The 18,142-nt window shown below is 41.2% G+C and overlaps 1 protein-coding gene across 5 annotated transcripts in view; it reads left to right on the forward strand.

Annotated features, from left to right (window-relative positions):
- The window catches only part of tsnare1 (T-SNARE Domain Containing 1), an 849,044-nt gene that overhangs the window by 724,335 nt on the left and 106,567 nt on the right, over positions 1–18,142 (forward strand). For 3 of the 5 annotated variants that reach the window (XM_060824473.1, XM_060824472.1, XM_060824476.1), the window contains 2 exons: positions 5,382–5,499; positions 15,548–15,784. In XM_060824473.1, coding sequence (XP_060680456.1) covers positions 5,382–5,477 — 96 coding nt within the window. In that variant the 3' untranslated portion in view covers positions 5,478–5,499; positions 15,548–15,784. Of the gene's footprint in view, positions 1–5,381; positions 5,500–15,547; positions 15,785–18,142 lie in introns of those variants that run through there. The other 2 variants (XM_060824475.1, XM_060824474.1) reach the window with 1 other exon arrangement.

The following is an 18,142-nucleotide window of genomic DNA, read 5'->3' on the forward strand; positions in this document are numbered from 1 at the left end:
GGAAACAGGCCCTTCGGCCCAACAAGTCCACACCGACCCGCCGAAGCGAAACCCACCCATACCCCTACATTTACCCCTTACCTAACACTACGGGCAATTTAGCATGGCCAATTCACCTGACCTGCACATCTTTGGACTGTGGGAGGAAACCGGAGCACCCGGAGGAAACCCACGCAGACACGGGGAGAACGTGCAAACTCCACACAGTCAGTCACCTGAGTCGGGAATTGAACCCGGGTCTCAGGTGCTGTGAGGCAGCAGTGCTAACCACTGTGCCACCGTGCCGCCCACAAAAGCTTAATCAGAGGGACTAAGTTAAAATGAGAGTTAGCAAGAAATGTGAAAACAGACACAGTTTTTTTTGCAACTCTTGCTGAGTTTTGCAGCTTTTATTTTGAAAGGAAAAGAGAAAATACAATGAGTGTTGACCCAATTTGGAGGGAGAGTAGGAAATTGATGTTAAATTAGTTTATCTTTCCATCCATTATAATTGGCTCTGATTTCCAGTAACCAGTCAGTGGGTAAAGTTTGTCCAGTTCTTTTCAAGAAAGCGGTGGGGGAGTCCAGAACTAGAGGGCATAGGTTTAGGTTGAGAAGGGAAAGATATAAAAGAGACCTAAGGGGCAACTTTTTCACGCAGAGGGTAGTGCATGCATGGAACGAGCTGCCAGAGGAAATTGTGGAAGCTAGTACAATTTCAATATTGAAAAGGCATCTGGATTGGTATATGAATAGGAAGGGTTTGGAGGGAAATGGGCCAAGTGCTGGCAAGTGGGACTAGATTAGGTTAGGATATCTGGTCAGCATGGATGAGTTGGACTGAAGAGTCTGCTTCCATGTTGTATATGTCTATGACTCTATAAAAACAGAAATTGCTGAAGAAACTCAGCTTGTCTGGCGGTATCCATGGAGCTGCAAATGTGTTGCTGGTCAAAGCACAGCAGGTTAGGCAGCATCTCAGGAATAGAGAATTCGACGTTTCGAGCATAAGCCCTTCATCAGGAAATATAGAGTCAACATTGAGTCCAGTGACCCTTCTTTAGACTGGTTTTGACGAAGGATCATTGGGCATGAAATGTTAACTCTGTTTTGTTTGTTTTAGATCTTCAGCATCCACAGTTCTTTGTTTTATTTCAGTTCCTGTCCTGCATCTTGCTGTTGAGAAGAATGACTAGAATAGGGTTCAGTTGCTTCTTGTCCACGTCAGATTCACTGCTTTCAACTTGGCTGCAGAATTCTCACTTGAACAGCCAAATCTACTAGTGTTCCTCTTCCTGATTATTATGGATAATTTCATTAGATTCTATATTAATTCCTCTGTTACTCATACTCGCAGAATCATTGTAGTCTAGACAGTGGCTGTCATCATATTGTGTCTATTCCAGCTAATCATTCAGCAATCTAATGAGTGCCATTTCCCTGCATTACTTCTTAGACTGCAATATATTTTTTCAAGTGCCCATCCAAAGTCCTTTTCAAATCATTGATCATCTCTGTATCAACCATCCCTACAGGTGATGAATTCCAAGTCACTCCCACTTGCTATGCAAAGCAGTTCTTTCTCACATTCCTCTCTGTCCTTGCACCATCAACTAACAGTTTTCTATCAAATTTTCTGTCAACGTTCTTTGCATCGAGGGGAACAGCTGCAACTTCTCCAAGATATCCATGTAGTTAAAATCTCTCATCCTTGGAAATCCTGCTGAATCTTCCCTGCACCTTCTCACGTATGTTAGCATCTTTTATCATGTGTAATGACCAGAACCAGACACAATACTGAAATCATGTTCTAAACAGAGTGCTCTAAAAGTTCATTAGAGCTTCCTTGTTTTTGAACTGAATACCTCTGTTTATGAAAATGAATATCCCATCTGTTTCACAAAATGCACTGACAGTCATTTCAAACATCTGGCAAGCTCTGGGGTGCTGTTTTCATATTCCCTACCCATATCCTTACCCTGTCCCGGCAAAAATAACTGGAGATGGGAATGGAGTTGGGAGCAATAAAATCATGTACTGTCAGCTATTTTTAAAAACCTCCCAACTTTGTCCAACAAAACACAAAAACAGGAATGAGAATTTCCTCCCTAACATTAGTGTATCATTTGTACCAGAACCTGGACGGGTCAGAAGCAGGTCAAATATCACCTTCCCTGGATAGCTTGAGACTGGAACTAAATGATACCTTGACACTCCCTTGATTCTATAGCCATTGCTCTCATGCACACACAAAAAATTAATCACATTCTTTTTTTCTTCGTCTGTGTTACATACATTACTATCTTGGAAAGAATTTGTCAGATCAGTTCAACAAGTTCATTTCCTATTAGAGTCTAAAACAATCTTTTTTCTGAATCAACAGTATTGTATCACGTACTTCAAACACAAATAAAGGAGTCATGGGCTATCTTGTGGGGCATAGTTCTCTGATGAATATCTTCTATTGGAATGAGAGTAACATGAGCATCCTACGATTGATGTAAAACACTACCACCTCCTCTCTGAACTTTTCCGACAGGCTAGCATGTAATTATGGCAACACATACCATTGTTAGCAAGAAGAGATAATCAACTAAATTAATATAGTTACGATTTACATCCGCAGATTTTTCCTCATTCTGCCTCCACTATAAGTTTAAAATAAATCAGTCTATTTCAGGAGCATTTCAGGCTCATCATCAATATAGCTGAAAATGTGTTGCTGGAAAAGCGCAGCAGGTCAGGCAGCATCCAAGGAACAGGAAATTCGACATTTCGGGCATAAGCCCTTCATCAGGAATGAGGAAAGTGTGCTTATAGAGCAGTATCAGGCGGTGGGCAAAAGCAGCTCCAGTGGCGCAATCGGTTAGCGCGCGGTACTTATAGAGCAAACTTTCTCCTCATCATCAATATAGGTCAGGATGGGTATTGTAGCCATAATTTAACCCTGAGTTGGAAGTGAAACCAACGTGCCTGATCTTGACAGCATGAAGCCTGGATTACATTTGGAAGGAATTTACTGAGCTTTGATATTAGAAGGGCTGTATGAAATTGGGTGAAGAAATTGAATAATCATGTATGACAAATAATATCAATGATAGTCCAACTGCTGGAGAGGTGGACAAGCCTGATGTTTGAAAGTGGAAATAATTGATCCTGGTGCTGGATAGGATAATGTGATTAAAATGTAGCTTCAAACAAAACCAAAATTACTTCACTCTGAATTGAAGCCCGATGTACCTAGAATCCAAAGATTTTCAAGACCCGATGAGGGTAGGTGACAAAATGAGAACACCCAGAATTTCCTATTGCCATCCTGCTTGCCAGGTTGCCAACATAGTTCTGACTCAGAACCTTTTTGGGAACACCCAATTGCCAGCTAGCACAGCCGGGTAGCCAGGATTATTTTCAATTCAAATTCAGTGTGGACCTTCATGTCGTTATTACTGCAGGAATTGCAGCTCCCATGACAGCCAGGAGCTATTGTGTCAGTGCTGGGAGGCTAGTGGCTTTGCAGCCTTGGGAGATCATCTTTAATTGATAGTGCACACACCCACTGGCGATTTTGTTGGCCAATCCTGCAAAAATAGTTGTCAGGTGATTGTTTCCAAAACAGTGCAATGCCAGGAATCTCATTTGGTCCAGAGACAAGTAGGAAGTCCAGCCATTATTCTGTAGATGCAGTAAAACTGAGAAACTTAGTTAAACTGAATTAAGCAGTTTTTCAGTTTGGTCTTAGACAACCTATTGGTTGATGAAAGAAGTGTTGGTTCAATATTGATTTCATTGAACTTTGACAAGTCTCTCACCAACTTGGTATCTGACTGTTTTGTTGTGTAAAGTTGTACTTTTGTAACAATGCCCATTATCTGTTGTGCCAGCAATTTGATACAGTTCTAATTTCACAGGCATAGAAAGGTCACCAAGTCATCCAATAAGGTAGGGCAGCATCAATCGCAGATATACACTGTCCATGATCATGATGCAGTCATCAAACATAGTGGCCAACTCTTGCATGCATGACCAGAGGAAAAACCAGGAACAATTGGGAATGAATGTCCTGGTCCTGCCAGAACTGAACGGACCAGTATATGTCATTCTCAACTTGTGCTGTTGTTTACAGTGAGCAACCCGGTGCCTCTGCAAGTACCTCTTTTAACTTATTGGATTAACCAGAATGCAGCCAATCAGTGATGATCAAAAGGAGCAATGTAGGGATCCAGCAAGAAAGTGTGTTTAAAAAAAAAGTGACCTGAATATGGAGTCAGAAGTTAAAGGAATGATCAGTCCAACTCCACATTACAATCACTATGTTTACAGGGCTACCATTTGCACCCCTCCTGAGCATTTTTTTCTTGTTAAAGTACATCTTCCTTCATGCCAAAGAAATGTTGACAAATCCCCCGAAAGTGATATAATTATTAGTCGGTCATAACCACATGAATTGAGGATGGATTTAACTCTTTGCTTGGCAAATATGTTGAATCAAAGACGACATCTATTATTTGTCACATGTTGAGATTTTGACAGGTGGAATGTGTATGCGCTACCTTAAGATCCCAAGAATTAACATGTAATTTCATTTTCTCTGATTCCTGCAATCAACTTTATTGGAAGAACATTTGTTTAGAAAACAACATTCAGCCTTTACTAGAGCAGCAATGAAGCTAAATCCTAAATTAGAATCAATAGCATTTGTCAAGAATGTTAACATTATGGCAGCTTATTTGTAAGCCTTGTTGCACCATATGCTTGAACAATCTTTATGGACATATTCTGCATACTTTCAACGGTGGGAGCAGGCTTATTGAGAATCACAATTAGATCTCCCAGTAATGTTGTTTGAGCCAAAAAAAGAGATTATAACAGTTAGGAATTAATCACATTAACGAATGTGGTCCACTGAAAAAATATAAATAGGCCATCATTTGTATCTTTATTTTAAGCACTATTTTCTGTATCTGTTTTGGCTCTATATTCATGATATTTAAGGAGGGTCATTATAATTTATACATTGACGAGGACAACTGACCTAGAAATTCCTGAGTTTTATTCATAGCTGCAAAAATAATATTAATGTGTGCAAACGGAGGGACTGAAACTTCAGTAATTGCAAAAAATAAAACCAAAGAGTAAGAACAGCAACATGCAAAGCAGGGATATTAATTAGTCAATTCTACACCTGGAATAGCTCCATCAAAATAGACTCTGTTTTCAGAACATTATCCAAAGATCTTAAATATAATTTTAAAGAGAGTAAAGATTTTCTAAGATTTGCTATTGTTACAGTAAGATCTTACTGACTTCTTATGAATTTTTTGGATTACTGGGCTTTTAATTTTGTGGAAAATCCTATGTGTCATCTTTGTGGAAGTGACTGACAATTTTTAAATCTCTTTCAGAAAAGAGCTCGGAAGATGAAATGCTGCTTCATTCTGACCGGTGTGATTATTTTGTCTGTCATCATTATCATCATCGTGGTTTCGGTGAAGCACTGAACTTGGCACAATACACCTGCAGGTAATGACTGTTTATTTCATGTAATAACTTACTCAAATGCTCATATCTGAATTTAGAACTAATTTTCGGGATGAGTTCAATGATGTTTTGGAACTAGGGATGTCAGCTTCGGAATTTGCATTGAATTCTCGTGTATAAAGAAAATCTCTTCAGTGGAATGTCATTGCAGCAATAAAAAAGTGCTGTTTGTGTGTTATGGTGGAACAAATTACAAGCAATACATTACTATTTTTGTTTGGTGCCCCATGTGTAAATCAGATTTCAGAATGTTGCCTGGAATGAGGCATGAGAAGTTAATCTAAGTGCCACTCTGAGTGGAGATATAGAACATAGAACATTACAGCACAGCACAGGCCCTTTGGCTCTCAATGGTTCCACAGGTCAATGCACCAATCTGAAGCCTACCTATCCTACACTGTTCCATTTTCATCCATGTATATCCAATGACTATTTAAATGCCTTTAAAGGTGCAAGTCTACTACTGTTGCAGGCAGTGCATTCCATGCCCCTGAGTATAGAAACTACTTCTGACATCTGCGCTGTATCTATCACCCCTCAATTTAAAGCTATGTCCCCTTGTGGTAGCCATCAACAACCAAGAAAAAAGGCTCTCTCTCACTGTCCACCCTATCTAACCCTCTGATTATTTTTTATGTCTCAGTTCAATCACCTCTCAACCACCTTCTGTCCAATGAAAACAGCCTCAAGTCCCACAACCTTTCCTTGTAAGACCTTCCCTCCATACCAGATAACATTCTAGTAAAACTCCTCTGAACCCTTTCCAGAGCTTCCACATCCTTTCTATAATGTGGTGACCAGAACCGTATGCAATACTCCAAGTGCGGCCGCACCAGAGGTTTGCACAGCTGCAACATGACCTCGTGGCTCTGAAACCTTGACCAATAAAAGCTAACACACCGTATGCTTTCTTAACAACCCTATCAACCTGGGTGGCACCTTTCAGGTTTCTATGCACATGGACACCAAGTTATCCCTGCTCATTTACTCTACCAAGAATCTTACAATTAGCCCAGTACTCTGTATTCCTTTTGATTCCTCCAAATCACTTCACATTTTTCCACATTAAACTCCATTTGCCACATCTCAGCTCTGCTCTGAAGCTTATCTATGTCCCTCTGTAACATGCAATATCCTTCAGCACTATCCACAACTCCATTGACCATTGTGTCATCTGCAAATTTACTAACCCACCTTCTACGCCCTCATCCAGGTCATTTATAAAAATGACAAATGGCAGTGGATCCAAAACAGATCCTTGCAGTACACCACTAGTAACTGAACTCCAGGATGAACATTTCCCATCAACCACTGTCTTCTTTCAGCTAGCCAGTTTCCGATCTAAACCGCTAAATCACCCTCAATCCTATGCCTCTGTAGTTTGTGCAACAGCCTACCATGGGGAACCATATCAAACGCCTTACTGAAATCCATATATACCACATCAATTGTTTTACCGTCATCCACCTGTTTGGTCACCATCTCAAAGAACTCAATAAGGTTTGTGAGGCACGATCTACCCTTCACAAAATCATGTTGACTATCTCTAATCAACTTATTCCTCTTGAGATGATTATAAATCTGATTGATCTCTTATAACCTTTCCCAACTTTTTACCCACAACCAAAATAAGGTTCACTGGTCTGTAATTACCAGGGTTATCTCTACTCCCCTTCTTGAACAATGGGACAACTTTTTCTATCTTTCAGTCTTCTGGCACTATTCCTGGAAACAATGACGACATAAAGATCAAAGCCAAAGGCTTTGCAATCTCCTCCTTGGCTTTCCAGAGAATCCTAGGATAAATCCCATCTGGTCCAGGGGACATCTATTTTCACACTTTCCAGAACTGCTCTCCTTGTGAACCTCAATCCCATCTAGTCTAGTAGCCTATATCACAGTATTCTCCTTGACAATATTGTCTGTTTCCAATGCGAATACCAATGAAAATATTAATTTGGCCTACCCCATCTTCTCGGACTCCATGCACAACTTCCCACTACTATCCTTGATTTGCCCTAATCTTTCTCTCGTCATTCATTTATTCCTGACATACCTATAAAATGCTTTAGGTTCTTCCTTGATCCTATCTGCCAATGACTTCTCATGTCCCCGCCTGGCTCTTCTTAGCTCTCTCTTTAGGTCTTGCCTGGCTAACTTGTGACACCCTAACTGAGCCTTCATGTCACATCCAAACATAAGCCTACTTCTTCCTCTTGACAAGAGATTCAACTTCTTTCGTAAACCACAGCTCCCTCACTCAACCACTTCCTCTCGACCTGACAGGTACACACATACAGTAGCTGTTCCTTGAAGAAGCTCCACATTTCAATCATGCCCATTCCCTGCAGTTCCACCTACCCCAGAATGAGCCCCAATTATCCAAGTATCCAAAACTCTCCCTTCTGCACCATCCCTGTAACCACATGTTCAATTTCTCTCTCTCCCTATTCCTTGCCTTGCTCACGTGTGGCACAGGCAACAAACCAGAGAAAACAACTCTGTTTGGTCTAACACTAAGCTTCCACCCTAGCTCCCTGAATTTCTGCCTAAAATCCCTCTCCATTTTCCTACCTATGTCATTAGTAACTACATGGATCATGACTTGGGGCTGCTTTCCCTCCCACTTGAGGATCCTGAAAACATGATCCGAGACATCACAGACCCTGGCACCTGGAAGGCAATATACCAACCATGAATCTCTCTCATTCCCACAGAACCTCCTGTCTGTCCCCCTATCTATGGACTCCCCAGTCACTAATGCTCCACTCATCTCCCCCATTCCATTCTGAGCAACAGAGACAGACCTGTACCCTGTGGCTTACCCCTGGTAAGTTTCCTCCCACCCTAAGCACTTTCCAAAATGGTATATTTGGTATTGAGGGGAATGGCCACAGGGGATCCCTGCACTGCCTGTCAGTTCCCTTTCTGTCCATTGACTATGACCCATCTACCTTTATCTTCTACCTGAGGTGTGACTACTTCCCTGCAACTCCTCTCAATAACCTCCTCCACCTCATGAATGATCCGAAGTTGATCCAACTCCAGTTCCTTAACACTGCTTTCTAGGAGCTGGTGTTGGGTGCATTTCCCACAGATGAAGTCAGCGGGGACACTAATGGTGACCCTTACTTCCCACATTCTGCAGCAGGAATGTTCAACTACCGTCACTCAGTGGTTAGCACTGCTGCCTCACAGCACCAGGGTCCCATGTTTGATTCCAGTCTTGGGCGACTCTCTGTGTGGAGTTTGCAATTCTCCCTGTGTCTGCGTGGGTTTCCTCCGGGTGCTCCGGTTTCCTCCTGCAGTCCAAAGATGTGCAGGCCAAGTGAATTGGCCATGCTAAATTGTCCATAGTGTGAGGTGCATTAGTCAGAGGGAAATGGGTCTGGGTGGGTTACTCTTCCGAGGGTCAGTGTGGACTGATTAGGCCGAAGGGCCTGTTTCCACACTGTAGGGAATCTAATCTAACCGCCATTCTAACTATTCTAAATTCCCAAAGAGACATTAGAGACATAAAGAAGTTTTTTTTTAAAAATCAAGTTACTTTACCAATCCAGTGCACTCCATTGGTTAGAGGAGATGGATGGATGGGAGACACTACTTTCGTAGTGTTTCGGGTAACACAACCACCCAAATATATTACTTCACTTCCTCAGCAGTCCCATGTCCGCTACTGCTCAGCATGCTCTCCACCTATTCATGAGGTAAGTTTTCAAATCAGTGACTCACCTTCCCGTTCGCCCTCAGGTCGACGCTCTACTCTTCCTGCTGCTGAAACCAAAATGGAGGGCCCCGATGCTCAAGATAAGTTTTAAAATCAGTGATTCACCTTCCTGTCAACTCCCTGGTTGATGTTCCTGCTCTTCCTGCTGCTGAAACAAAAATTTTATACATGAAATTCAAAAATGAATTGTTCATGAATCCCCTCACGCAGTTTATTTGTCCTGATGAACAATGTACTGACGAACCTCCACTCATCTGTTAATCCCAGAGTGGGCCTAATCTGGGTTGGACTAAGAGGTAACAAGAAACTGCAGGCAGATTAATTGAAGTATAGAAATTGGAGCAGCGATTCCATTAGGGTATTGAAAATAAGCAGCACAATCCTACTAGATTGGAATAGAAGTAAAAACTGAAAGAACTGCGGATTCTGCAAATCAGAAACAAAAACAAAAACTGTGGGAAAAGCCCAGCAAGTCCAGAAGCATCTGTGGAGACAAATCAGAGTTAATATTTCGGGTCACTCGATTTCACCCTGGCTTCGCTCCACAGATGCTTCCGGACCTGCTGAGCTTTTCCAGAAACGTTGTTATTGTTTAAAACGAGAAGTAAGCCATTTGGTTGCTTAAACTTGCTTCACCATTAAATAAGATAATGGCTAATCTGTTTGTGTTTTGAATTCCCATCTACCTCCAATAATCTTTGATTCCATTGCTTAATAAGAAGCTATCTACCTCTGTCCTAAGAAAATTTAATGACCATTCCTCAAGCAGTATTCCAAAGTAACACGAGCCTCTGAGGGAATTTTTCTCCCTCTCACTGCCATCCTAAAAGGGTGATTCCTAATTTTAAAAACAGAGTTGCTAAGTTCTAGATTTGCCTTCAAGGAAAATCCCTTCCATGTTTCTCCTTATCAGGGCTAATCGGAATCCTTCAATCAATTCACCCTTCACTCCTATCAAATTTAAGTGAAAACAGGCCAAGCCTGTGCAACTTATCCTCAGAAGACAACCAGATGTAAGATTCCTAAGTGATGCCAGATATTGAACTAGGAAACCTCCTCTGAACTACTTTAAATTCATTTACACCCCTCCTTAAATATGGAGATTAAATATGCACACAGTATTTGACATTCAGAATAAAACACTCAGTCTTTTGAGCATTTCCTAACATCCAGGGCTATCCCTGAATTCTATTTGTTCCATATCACTTCATGCTCTAACCCAACACAAGTCAATCCATCTTGGTGTTAAAAGAATAAGTTGGCCGAGTTTTCATAGCATTTTGACAGAGAAGTTTCCAGAGTTCCACCATGCTTTTTAGAGAAAATTGTTGCCTTGTTTTCTCCTTGGTCACGAAGCTTTCATTGGAAAATTGTGCCCTGTTGTTCTGGATTCCCTCACCAGAAGAAATTATTTGTATGTACCTGTCAGATCAATTCTCTTTATCATTTTTAAAGATGTTGATTTGATCACCTCAAAGCACTCAAATTGCAAAAGAATTCAAGACTCCTATATTCAACATGACCCTATAATTTGTTCTATTATGTAATTCTGCTGGATCTGATTTGCACCTATGTGAGATTAAAAGGACTGCCCAGTTGTTTGTTGCTCAGTGATACTCAGTGAAGGTTCCATGAAGACTGTTTACGACAAAAGGATAACTCCCTCCCCTTTGTATTCCAGCTAATCTTGATAACTTACAACATTCAATTAGCCATTTTAATTTCTACTTATACCTGCACACTTGCATTGAATGCTTTCGGAAATTTGGACACCTGCCATCTTCTATACGTTTGAATATGTAATTCTCTGTTTCTTCAAACATAACTATTACTTTTGATTGTAATAGTTTTGCCCCTGTCTTTGCCCCTCACATCTTATTATCTTTATTCTTTTATGAAATGTGGGTGTTGCTGGCAACACCAGCTTTTGTCATCCATTCCCAATTGTCTTCACCCTGTGCAGCTTGCTAGGTTATTCCAGAGTGCATTAAAGGTCAGAGGCTCAGTCCGCAGTCAAATGTAGGCCAGACCAGGCAAAGACAGCTAACGTCCTTCCCTAAAGTGCACTAGTGAACCAAATGAGCTTTTAAAACAATAAACGATAGCTGTCATTGTCACGATAACTAAAACTAATTTTAAATTTCAAATTTATTAAGTGAATTTAAATTCTCCCTGATTCTATGATGGGATTTCAACCCATATTCCCCATACATTTGCCTGGGGCTCTGGATTATTAGTCCAGTAGTAGTATCACATTGGTACCAGTTCCCCTTCTCCCATTTCTGATATACATGCTACCCCTTGGCAATATTACCCAGATGCATAGCAGAAATATTCTTATGTGCACTGATGACACCCAGCTGTAACCCACTACTTCTCTCAACTCCTCCATTGTTGCTAAAACATTAATGTGCTCAGACAACATTCAGGGACTGGATCAAGAAGAAATATTAAGTATTGGGAAGACAGTAACCTCTGTTTTGGTCCCTCTGCAAACTCCATTCTCAAATCCATCTTTCTCCCTGGTAATTTTCCAAGTTTAAGCTACTGATTGTAATATTGTTGTACTTTTAATCCTAAACTGAGCTTCCAACCTCTTATCCACATCACTGCTAGGACTACCTATATTCACCTATATAACATCACCTGCCTGTGCCTGACTCAGCTTATTTGCTGCTTGCTAAAATCCACATTCATGCCTTTGTTGGCTCTGGACTCAATGAATCCAACATGCACATGGCTTGTCTTTCAAATTCTACCTTCTCTAAACCAGAGGTCATGCAAACATCTGCTGCTCATTTCCTATATCCTCCTCTATTTTCAATGGCCTACATTGACTCCAAGGTAAATCTTGACTAAATTCCTACCCATAGTTTCAAATTCCCCTCTATCTAGACAAACTGACACTCTGTCAGCAGTCTAACAAGTCAATGCTCTTCAACTTCTAGCCTCTTGTACATCTCCAATTGTAGATTCCAAATCCTGAAATTCCCTCTCTACATCTCTCTGCACCTCAACCTCACATTCCCATTTGTAGTTACTATTTAAAATATTCCTCCTGAAGAAAGATTTGACCAACATTCAAATTTGGCTGGGTTAATGGTTTTCTGAAGCTGCTGGGATGTTTCATTATGCTAAAGGTGCTATATAAATATAAGTTGTTGCTAATACATTAAGCTATAAGTTAAAAAGCTATAAGTCCCAGTGCAGATTTCTGGGGAAATCATATCTTCACAAAAACAAGAAAATACTGGAAACGTTCAGCAAGTTGGGTGACATCTGTGGAGAGAGAAACAGTGTAAATCATTCAAGTCTGTGACTCTTCATCAGAACAGGACTAAAATGTTTACTCTATTTCTCTCCCCACAGATGTTCCCCAATCTGCTGAGTATTTCTAACATTTACAGTTTTAATTTCTGATTTTCTTTGGTATTTTCCCTTCGTGTCACATTCGCATCTTTCCAGTCAGTGAGTGTTCCCTTTGCCTCTGCTTTCTGCCTTTCAGTTTCGAATACATTACAAATATTTTTAAGCACCCAGTTTAAATGTGTTATTGCTCGCTTCTGGAACTTATGGGGCATGAACCTTGGCTAGGAGAGAGGGGCACTGTCACTGCACCACAAGAGCCTTTTAAATATGTTACAAGGTTGTCTCGAAGTCTCCTTGTTACTGATTATGAGACAACAATTATATCAATTAATATATTTTAATCCTCTTTGATCAGTTGACAGTTACCCAAAGTCTCAGTCAGTATTGTGGGATGGATTCCAGAAACTTTCCTAAACTCCTGTTAAATTAGCAGAGTTCTACTTAAATAGTTTCTCTCTCCCTCTCAATCTTAAAGTCAGGGCTATTTGTAAGCTTGAAAGACAACTTCAAATGACTAGACTGCAACTTGAATACATGATCTCTGTTTTATCCAGACTTCCGGAATACTTCAATAACATAACTATGGTGTTGCCAAGTGAAGTTACTTAGCTGGCTGCTAACAGCCATTATGTAAATAATTCCAAGTAGTCTGAGTGCCAGCACGCAGTCATCTCACCCAACTCCACGACTTACCTTGTATTTAGTTAGGCCATGTTTGGAATTTTGCATACAGTTCTCTTTGCCTCACCACCAGAAGGACGTGGATACTTTGGAGACGGTGTAGAGAAGGTTTACCAGGATGTTGCCTGGTCTGGAGAGTGTTAGCTATGAGGAGAGGTTGGATAAACTTGGACTGTTTTCACTGGAAAGTCAGATGCTGAAGGGCAACCTCAGAGAGAGCTGCAAAATTATGAGAAAGATGGATAGGGTGAATAGTCAGATGCTTTTTCTCAAGTCGGAAAGGTCAACTACAAGGGGACACAAGTTCAAGGTGAGAGATGGAAAGCTTAGTGGATAACTGCAGAGAAAATGTTTCACACAGAGGATGGTGGGTGCCTGAAATGCTAGCGGAGATGGTGGAAGCAGGCATGTGAGAGATTTTAATGTGCATTTTGATAGGCACATGAATGGGAAGTGAACAGAGGGATGGAAACCACACATGGGCAATAAGTAGCATGTTTAAATAATGATTAGAATTGGTGGAGGTTTGGCAGGCCAAAGGGCCTGTTCCTGTGCTGTACCGAATTGTATTGTATATTTTGTTCATGGTCTCTGGAAACCAGAAAGAAGAGAGAGAAAGGAATGTGAAAAAGAATGTTTGTTTACTCCCATGACCGCCAACCAAAAACTCATCTATTTTGTTCGTTGATTCTAGACTTTTAGATTTCTGTGCCACCAACTCCTGCCCCCTGAAGCAACGCTGTGTTAGTATAAAGTGGTCCTTTAAGTGGTTGTTCATTGACCACTTGAGAGCCTCAGTTGGTGGCAGGATGGAGAGGTGAATCTTGGCTCTCTGTGGATATAGGCATTAACATCCATGGTGGTGTGATGGTGACAGTATCTCCTCAGTGCTAACCCACCCAATAATGTGTTCTTTCAGGATGGGAGCATTCAAGAGAGGGGGAGAAAAGAAACACAATTAGAAAGTAAGGAAAAAAAGATGTAAAGACCAAAATGTGACATTTTAAACTTAAATTTTCAGGCAAACTATTCTCGACCTGAAAGACCCCACAGTTTTGCTTTTTGAAATGATGGTCCAATAATTGGCATTGCATTATGAGTTATCGCGCTGTTCAAATAGTAACGTTTCTGTGGTTTAGTGAGCAATCATATACAAATCCAACAAGTTCTCAAATTAACAAGAAAGCTATGAAGTGAACAATGGAATGGCGTAACTTGGTCAGAAATTTCTAGACATTTACAACTCATAACATAACTCTCATACGTGAAAATTTGTTGGCTGATTTTTACCTTAATAATACTATACAGCATTAACAATCTATTAACCTTCCCTGTGAAATCTAGGCCATTATATCACTTCTAAGTGGGATAATATGGATATTATTTATATTATTTATTTGTCTTTATCCTCTTGACTGGGTTTATCATATTTTGTTCAAACAAAGTAATTTTTTTTCATAGCGTTAGCTATATTTTCTATTCTGCTCCGCCTGCAACAGCCTCCTGATTTTGTCTCATACTTGTAGTGCTTTGTTCTTCTCAGTGTTATACTGTATAGGCTTAAACTTGAAGTCAGCAGCCTCCACAGTGAACCGTGGGGCTTCTCTCATCTCTGATCTTCTGATTTCAGCAAACATTTGGAACACAAACAACAAAAAGACATCCAAATGCGACCTATCTGAATCAGAAAATGGCTTATTTCAAATGAGAAGTCTACTATTACATAAGAACATAAAAAATGGGAGCAGGATTAGATTATTCAGACCTTGGGTCTGCTTTGCTATTCAACGCAGTTATGGGCATTTCTCCTGTCTCCATTTCTCTTAATTCTTTCAGTATTCAAATATGTACTCAGCATCCACAGCCCTATTGGTTAGAAAATTCCAAGTACCTACACTTTTGTTTGAAAATATTTCTCCTTATTCAGTCCAAAATAGCTGATTCTTTATTCTAGGAGTGCAATTCCTAAATCTATCTTATCAAGCCTCTTGGGGATTTTTCTTTGTTTTGTTGCTATCTCTCATTCTCATAAATCCTAAGGGCTGCAGGCCTAGCCTACTCAATCCTCTCCTCATAGAACTCTCCCTTCATCCCAAGAGCCTTCGTTGGATTTCCTGCAAGACAAATATGTCTGATCCTTAGGTAAGAAAATTAAATCTACACAGGACTTCAGGTGTGGTCTCAATTTTCTAAAGTATAGTAGCATGATACTGGAAGTGACGAGCTAATTACATGCCTCTGTTTTATTTTCAGGATTTTCCAGTTTTATCCTTTGTACTTCTCCAACTCACCACAAAAAAGAATAAATCAAATGGAATGATGCAAGTTGCTGCCACATAAATATTGTCAACATAAGAGCAGTTTCATGGTATTATATACCTTCAAACTAACAAATATCAAGAATGGCACACAGCTATAGAGTGGAAAACCATTAGGCAGATTTTTTCAGTTGCAAATTAGTAACAGTAATAAAGTTCAAATTATTATCTATTCCGGTGGTTCTTGTGATTTTTGTTCTCTTCTAAGAATTGTTTTTCATCAAATAATATGGGAGCATTGCTGTCACAACAACTCCATGTTTCAGCACTTGCCCCATCATTCATGTAGGCAACTCTTGTGCACCTTTCTGGCAATCTCCCCGCTTCCCTCCCTCAGTATCCTGGGGTTGCTCCCAACAGGCACTGGGGACGTATCTACCTTAATGTTAAAATTATCCTCCAACAACTCTTGTTTTTACATCTTGCCAGCATTTGTACTGAGTGCCCCAACCGATGAAGTCAAGCATGCTATATCCCTTCTTTACCACTTTATCCACTTGTATTGTCGTTTTCAGGGAGCTCAGCACTTGTACCCCAAGACCTCTCTTTACATCAGTGCTCCTAAGTGTCCTGTCATTGCATTTAAATATGTATCTATTTCTCTATTTCAGACTGGCTATTGGGTTGCCTATAATATAACCCACTAGAGTGATTAGATTCCCTACAGTATGGAAACAGGCCCTTCGGCCCAATAAGTTCACACCGCCCTCCGAAGAGCAACCCATCCAGATCCATTCCTGTACATTTACCCCAGAGTAATGCACCTAACACCACGGGCAATTTTGGCATGGCCAATTCACCTGATCTGCACATCTTTGGATTGTGGGAGGAAACCGGAGCACCCGGAGGAAACCCAAGCAGACATGGGAAGAATGTGCAAACTCCACACAGACAATCACCCAGGGGCAGGAATCTAACCCAGGTCCCTGGCACTGTGATGCAGCAGTGCTAAGCACTGAACTACTGTGCCGCCCCTGATTATATCCTCCGTATTCATTACTTCCACTCATATAGCCTTGCTCATGAGTCCTCCAAGATGTCCTCCTCTTTTAGTAGTCACGGAATCATACAACATAGAAACAGATCCTTTGGTCCAACCAGTTCATGTCAACATAATCCCAAACTAAACTAGTCCCACCTGCTTGCTTCTGGCCTGTATCCTTCCAAACTTTTCTTACTCATGTATTTATCCAAATGCCCATTAAATGTTTTAATTTTACCCACATCCACCACTTCCTCAGCAAGTTCCTTCCAAGTTGTGACAATCTTCTTAATATGTGATGCAACTCCCCCACCCCTTTTACACCCCTCACAATCTCATCTGAAACATCTGAACCGGGAACATTGAGCTTCTCTCAAGTAAGTTTCCATAATGGCTACCACATCATAGTACATAGTGGGTGGCATGGTGGCACAGCAGTTAGCACTGCTGCCTCACAGCGCCAGAGACCCGGGTTCAATTCCCACCTCAGGCGACTGACTGTGTAGAGTTTGCACGTTCTCCCTGTGTCTGTGTGGGTTTCCTCTGGGTGCTCCAGTTTCCTCCCACAGTCCAAAGATGGACGGGTCAGGTGAATTGGCTATGCTAAATTGCCCGTAGTGTTAGGTAAGAGGTAAATGTAGCGGTATGGGTGGGTTGCGCTTTGGCGGGTCGGTGTGGACTTGTTGGGCCGAAGGGCCTGTTTCCACACTGTAAGTAATCTCATCTAATCTACCATGAACTAATAAGGCTCTAATTGCAACAGCCTTACCTGTCGTACTCCTTACATTAATATTAATACATTTCAGACTGCCAGTCCCACTCTGTTCATGAGCCTGGCCCTGCCTGTTCTTCCTATTAGACTTGCTCGATTTACTTGTCCCTCCAGTTTAGGGACAAGCTGTCCTTCCTGTACAGATCCCTCCTGCCCTGGAAGAGATCCCATTGATCAGGTATCTGAAGACGTCCCCTTTACACCAGTTCTTTAGCCATACATTCAACAATAGTCTGTCTGGCCTTACTAACATGTAACACAGGGAGTAAACCCGAGATTATAACCCTAGAAGTCCTGTTTTTCAACTTTCTACCTAACTGCCTAAATTCCCTTTGCAAGACCTCATCTCCTTTCCTGCCTGTCTTTAGTCCCAAAAGGATCAATGATCTCTGACTGCACACTCTGCCCACTCTGAGACATCCTTGACCCTGGTACTAGGGAGGCAGGACATCATCATGGAGTCTCCCACACAGCTACTGAAACACCTACCAGTGCCCCTGACTATAGACTCCCCTGTCTCTACCCTCACCTACATTTTGATCCTCCTTGCTGTATGACAGTGCCAACAGTGTCCAAAATGGTATACCTGTTTGAGAGGGGAATAGCTGCGCTATTTGCCTGTGTCTCCATTTGCATCTGTCTGGCTAAACCTTTGATGTGACCACATCCCTAAAACTCCTAGCTATGAAATGTTTCGTGTGATCCTCAGTGAGTCACTTGCTGCTCTAACCGACACTCTGAGAGGAACTGCAGGTGGACACAGCTCCTGCAGACAC

Source organism: Hemiscyllium ocellatum, chromosome 4 (genome assembly GCF_020745735.1).
Source record: "Hemiscyllium ocellatum isolate sHemOce1 chromosome 4, sHemOce1.pat.X.cur, whole genome shotgun sequence".
Taxonomy (NCBI): domain Eukaryota; kingdom Metazoa; phylum Chordata; class Chondrichthyes; order Orectolobiformes; family Hemiscylliidae; genus Hemiscyllium; species Hemiscyllium ocellatum.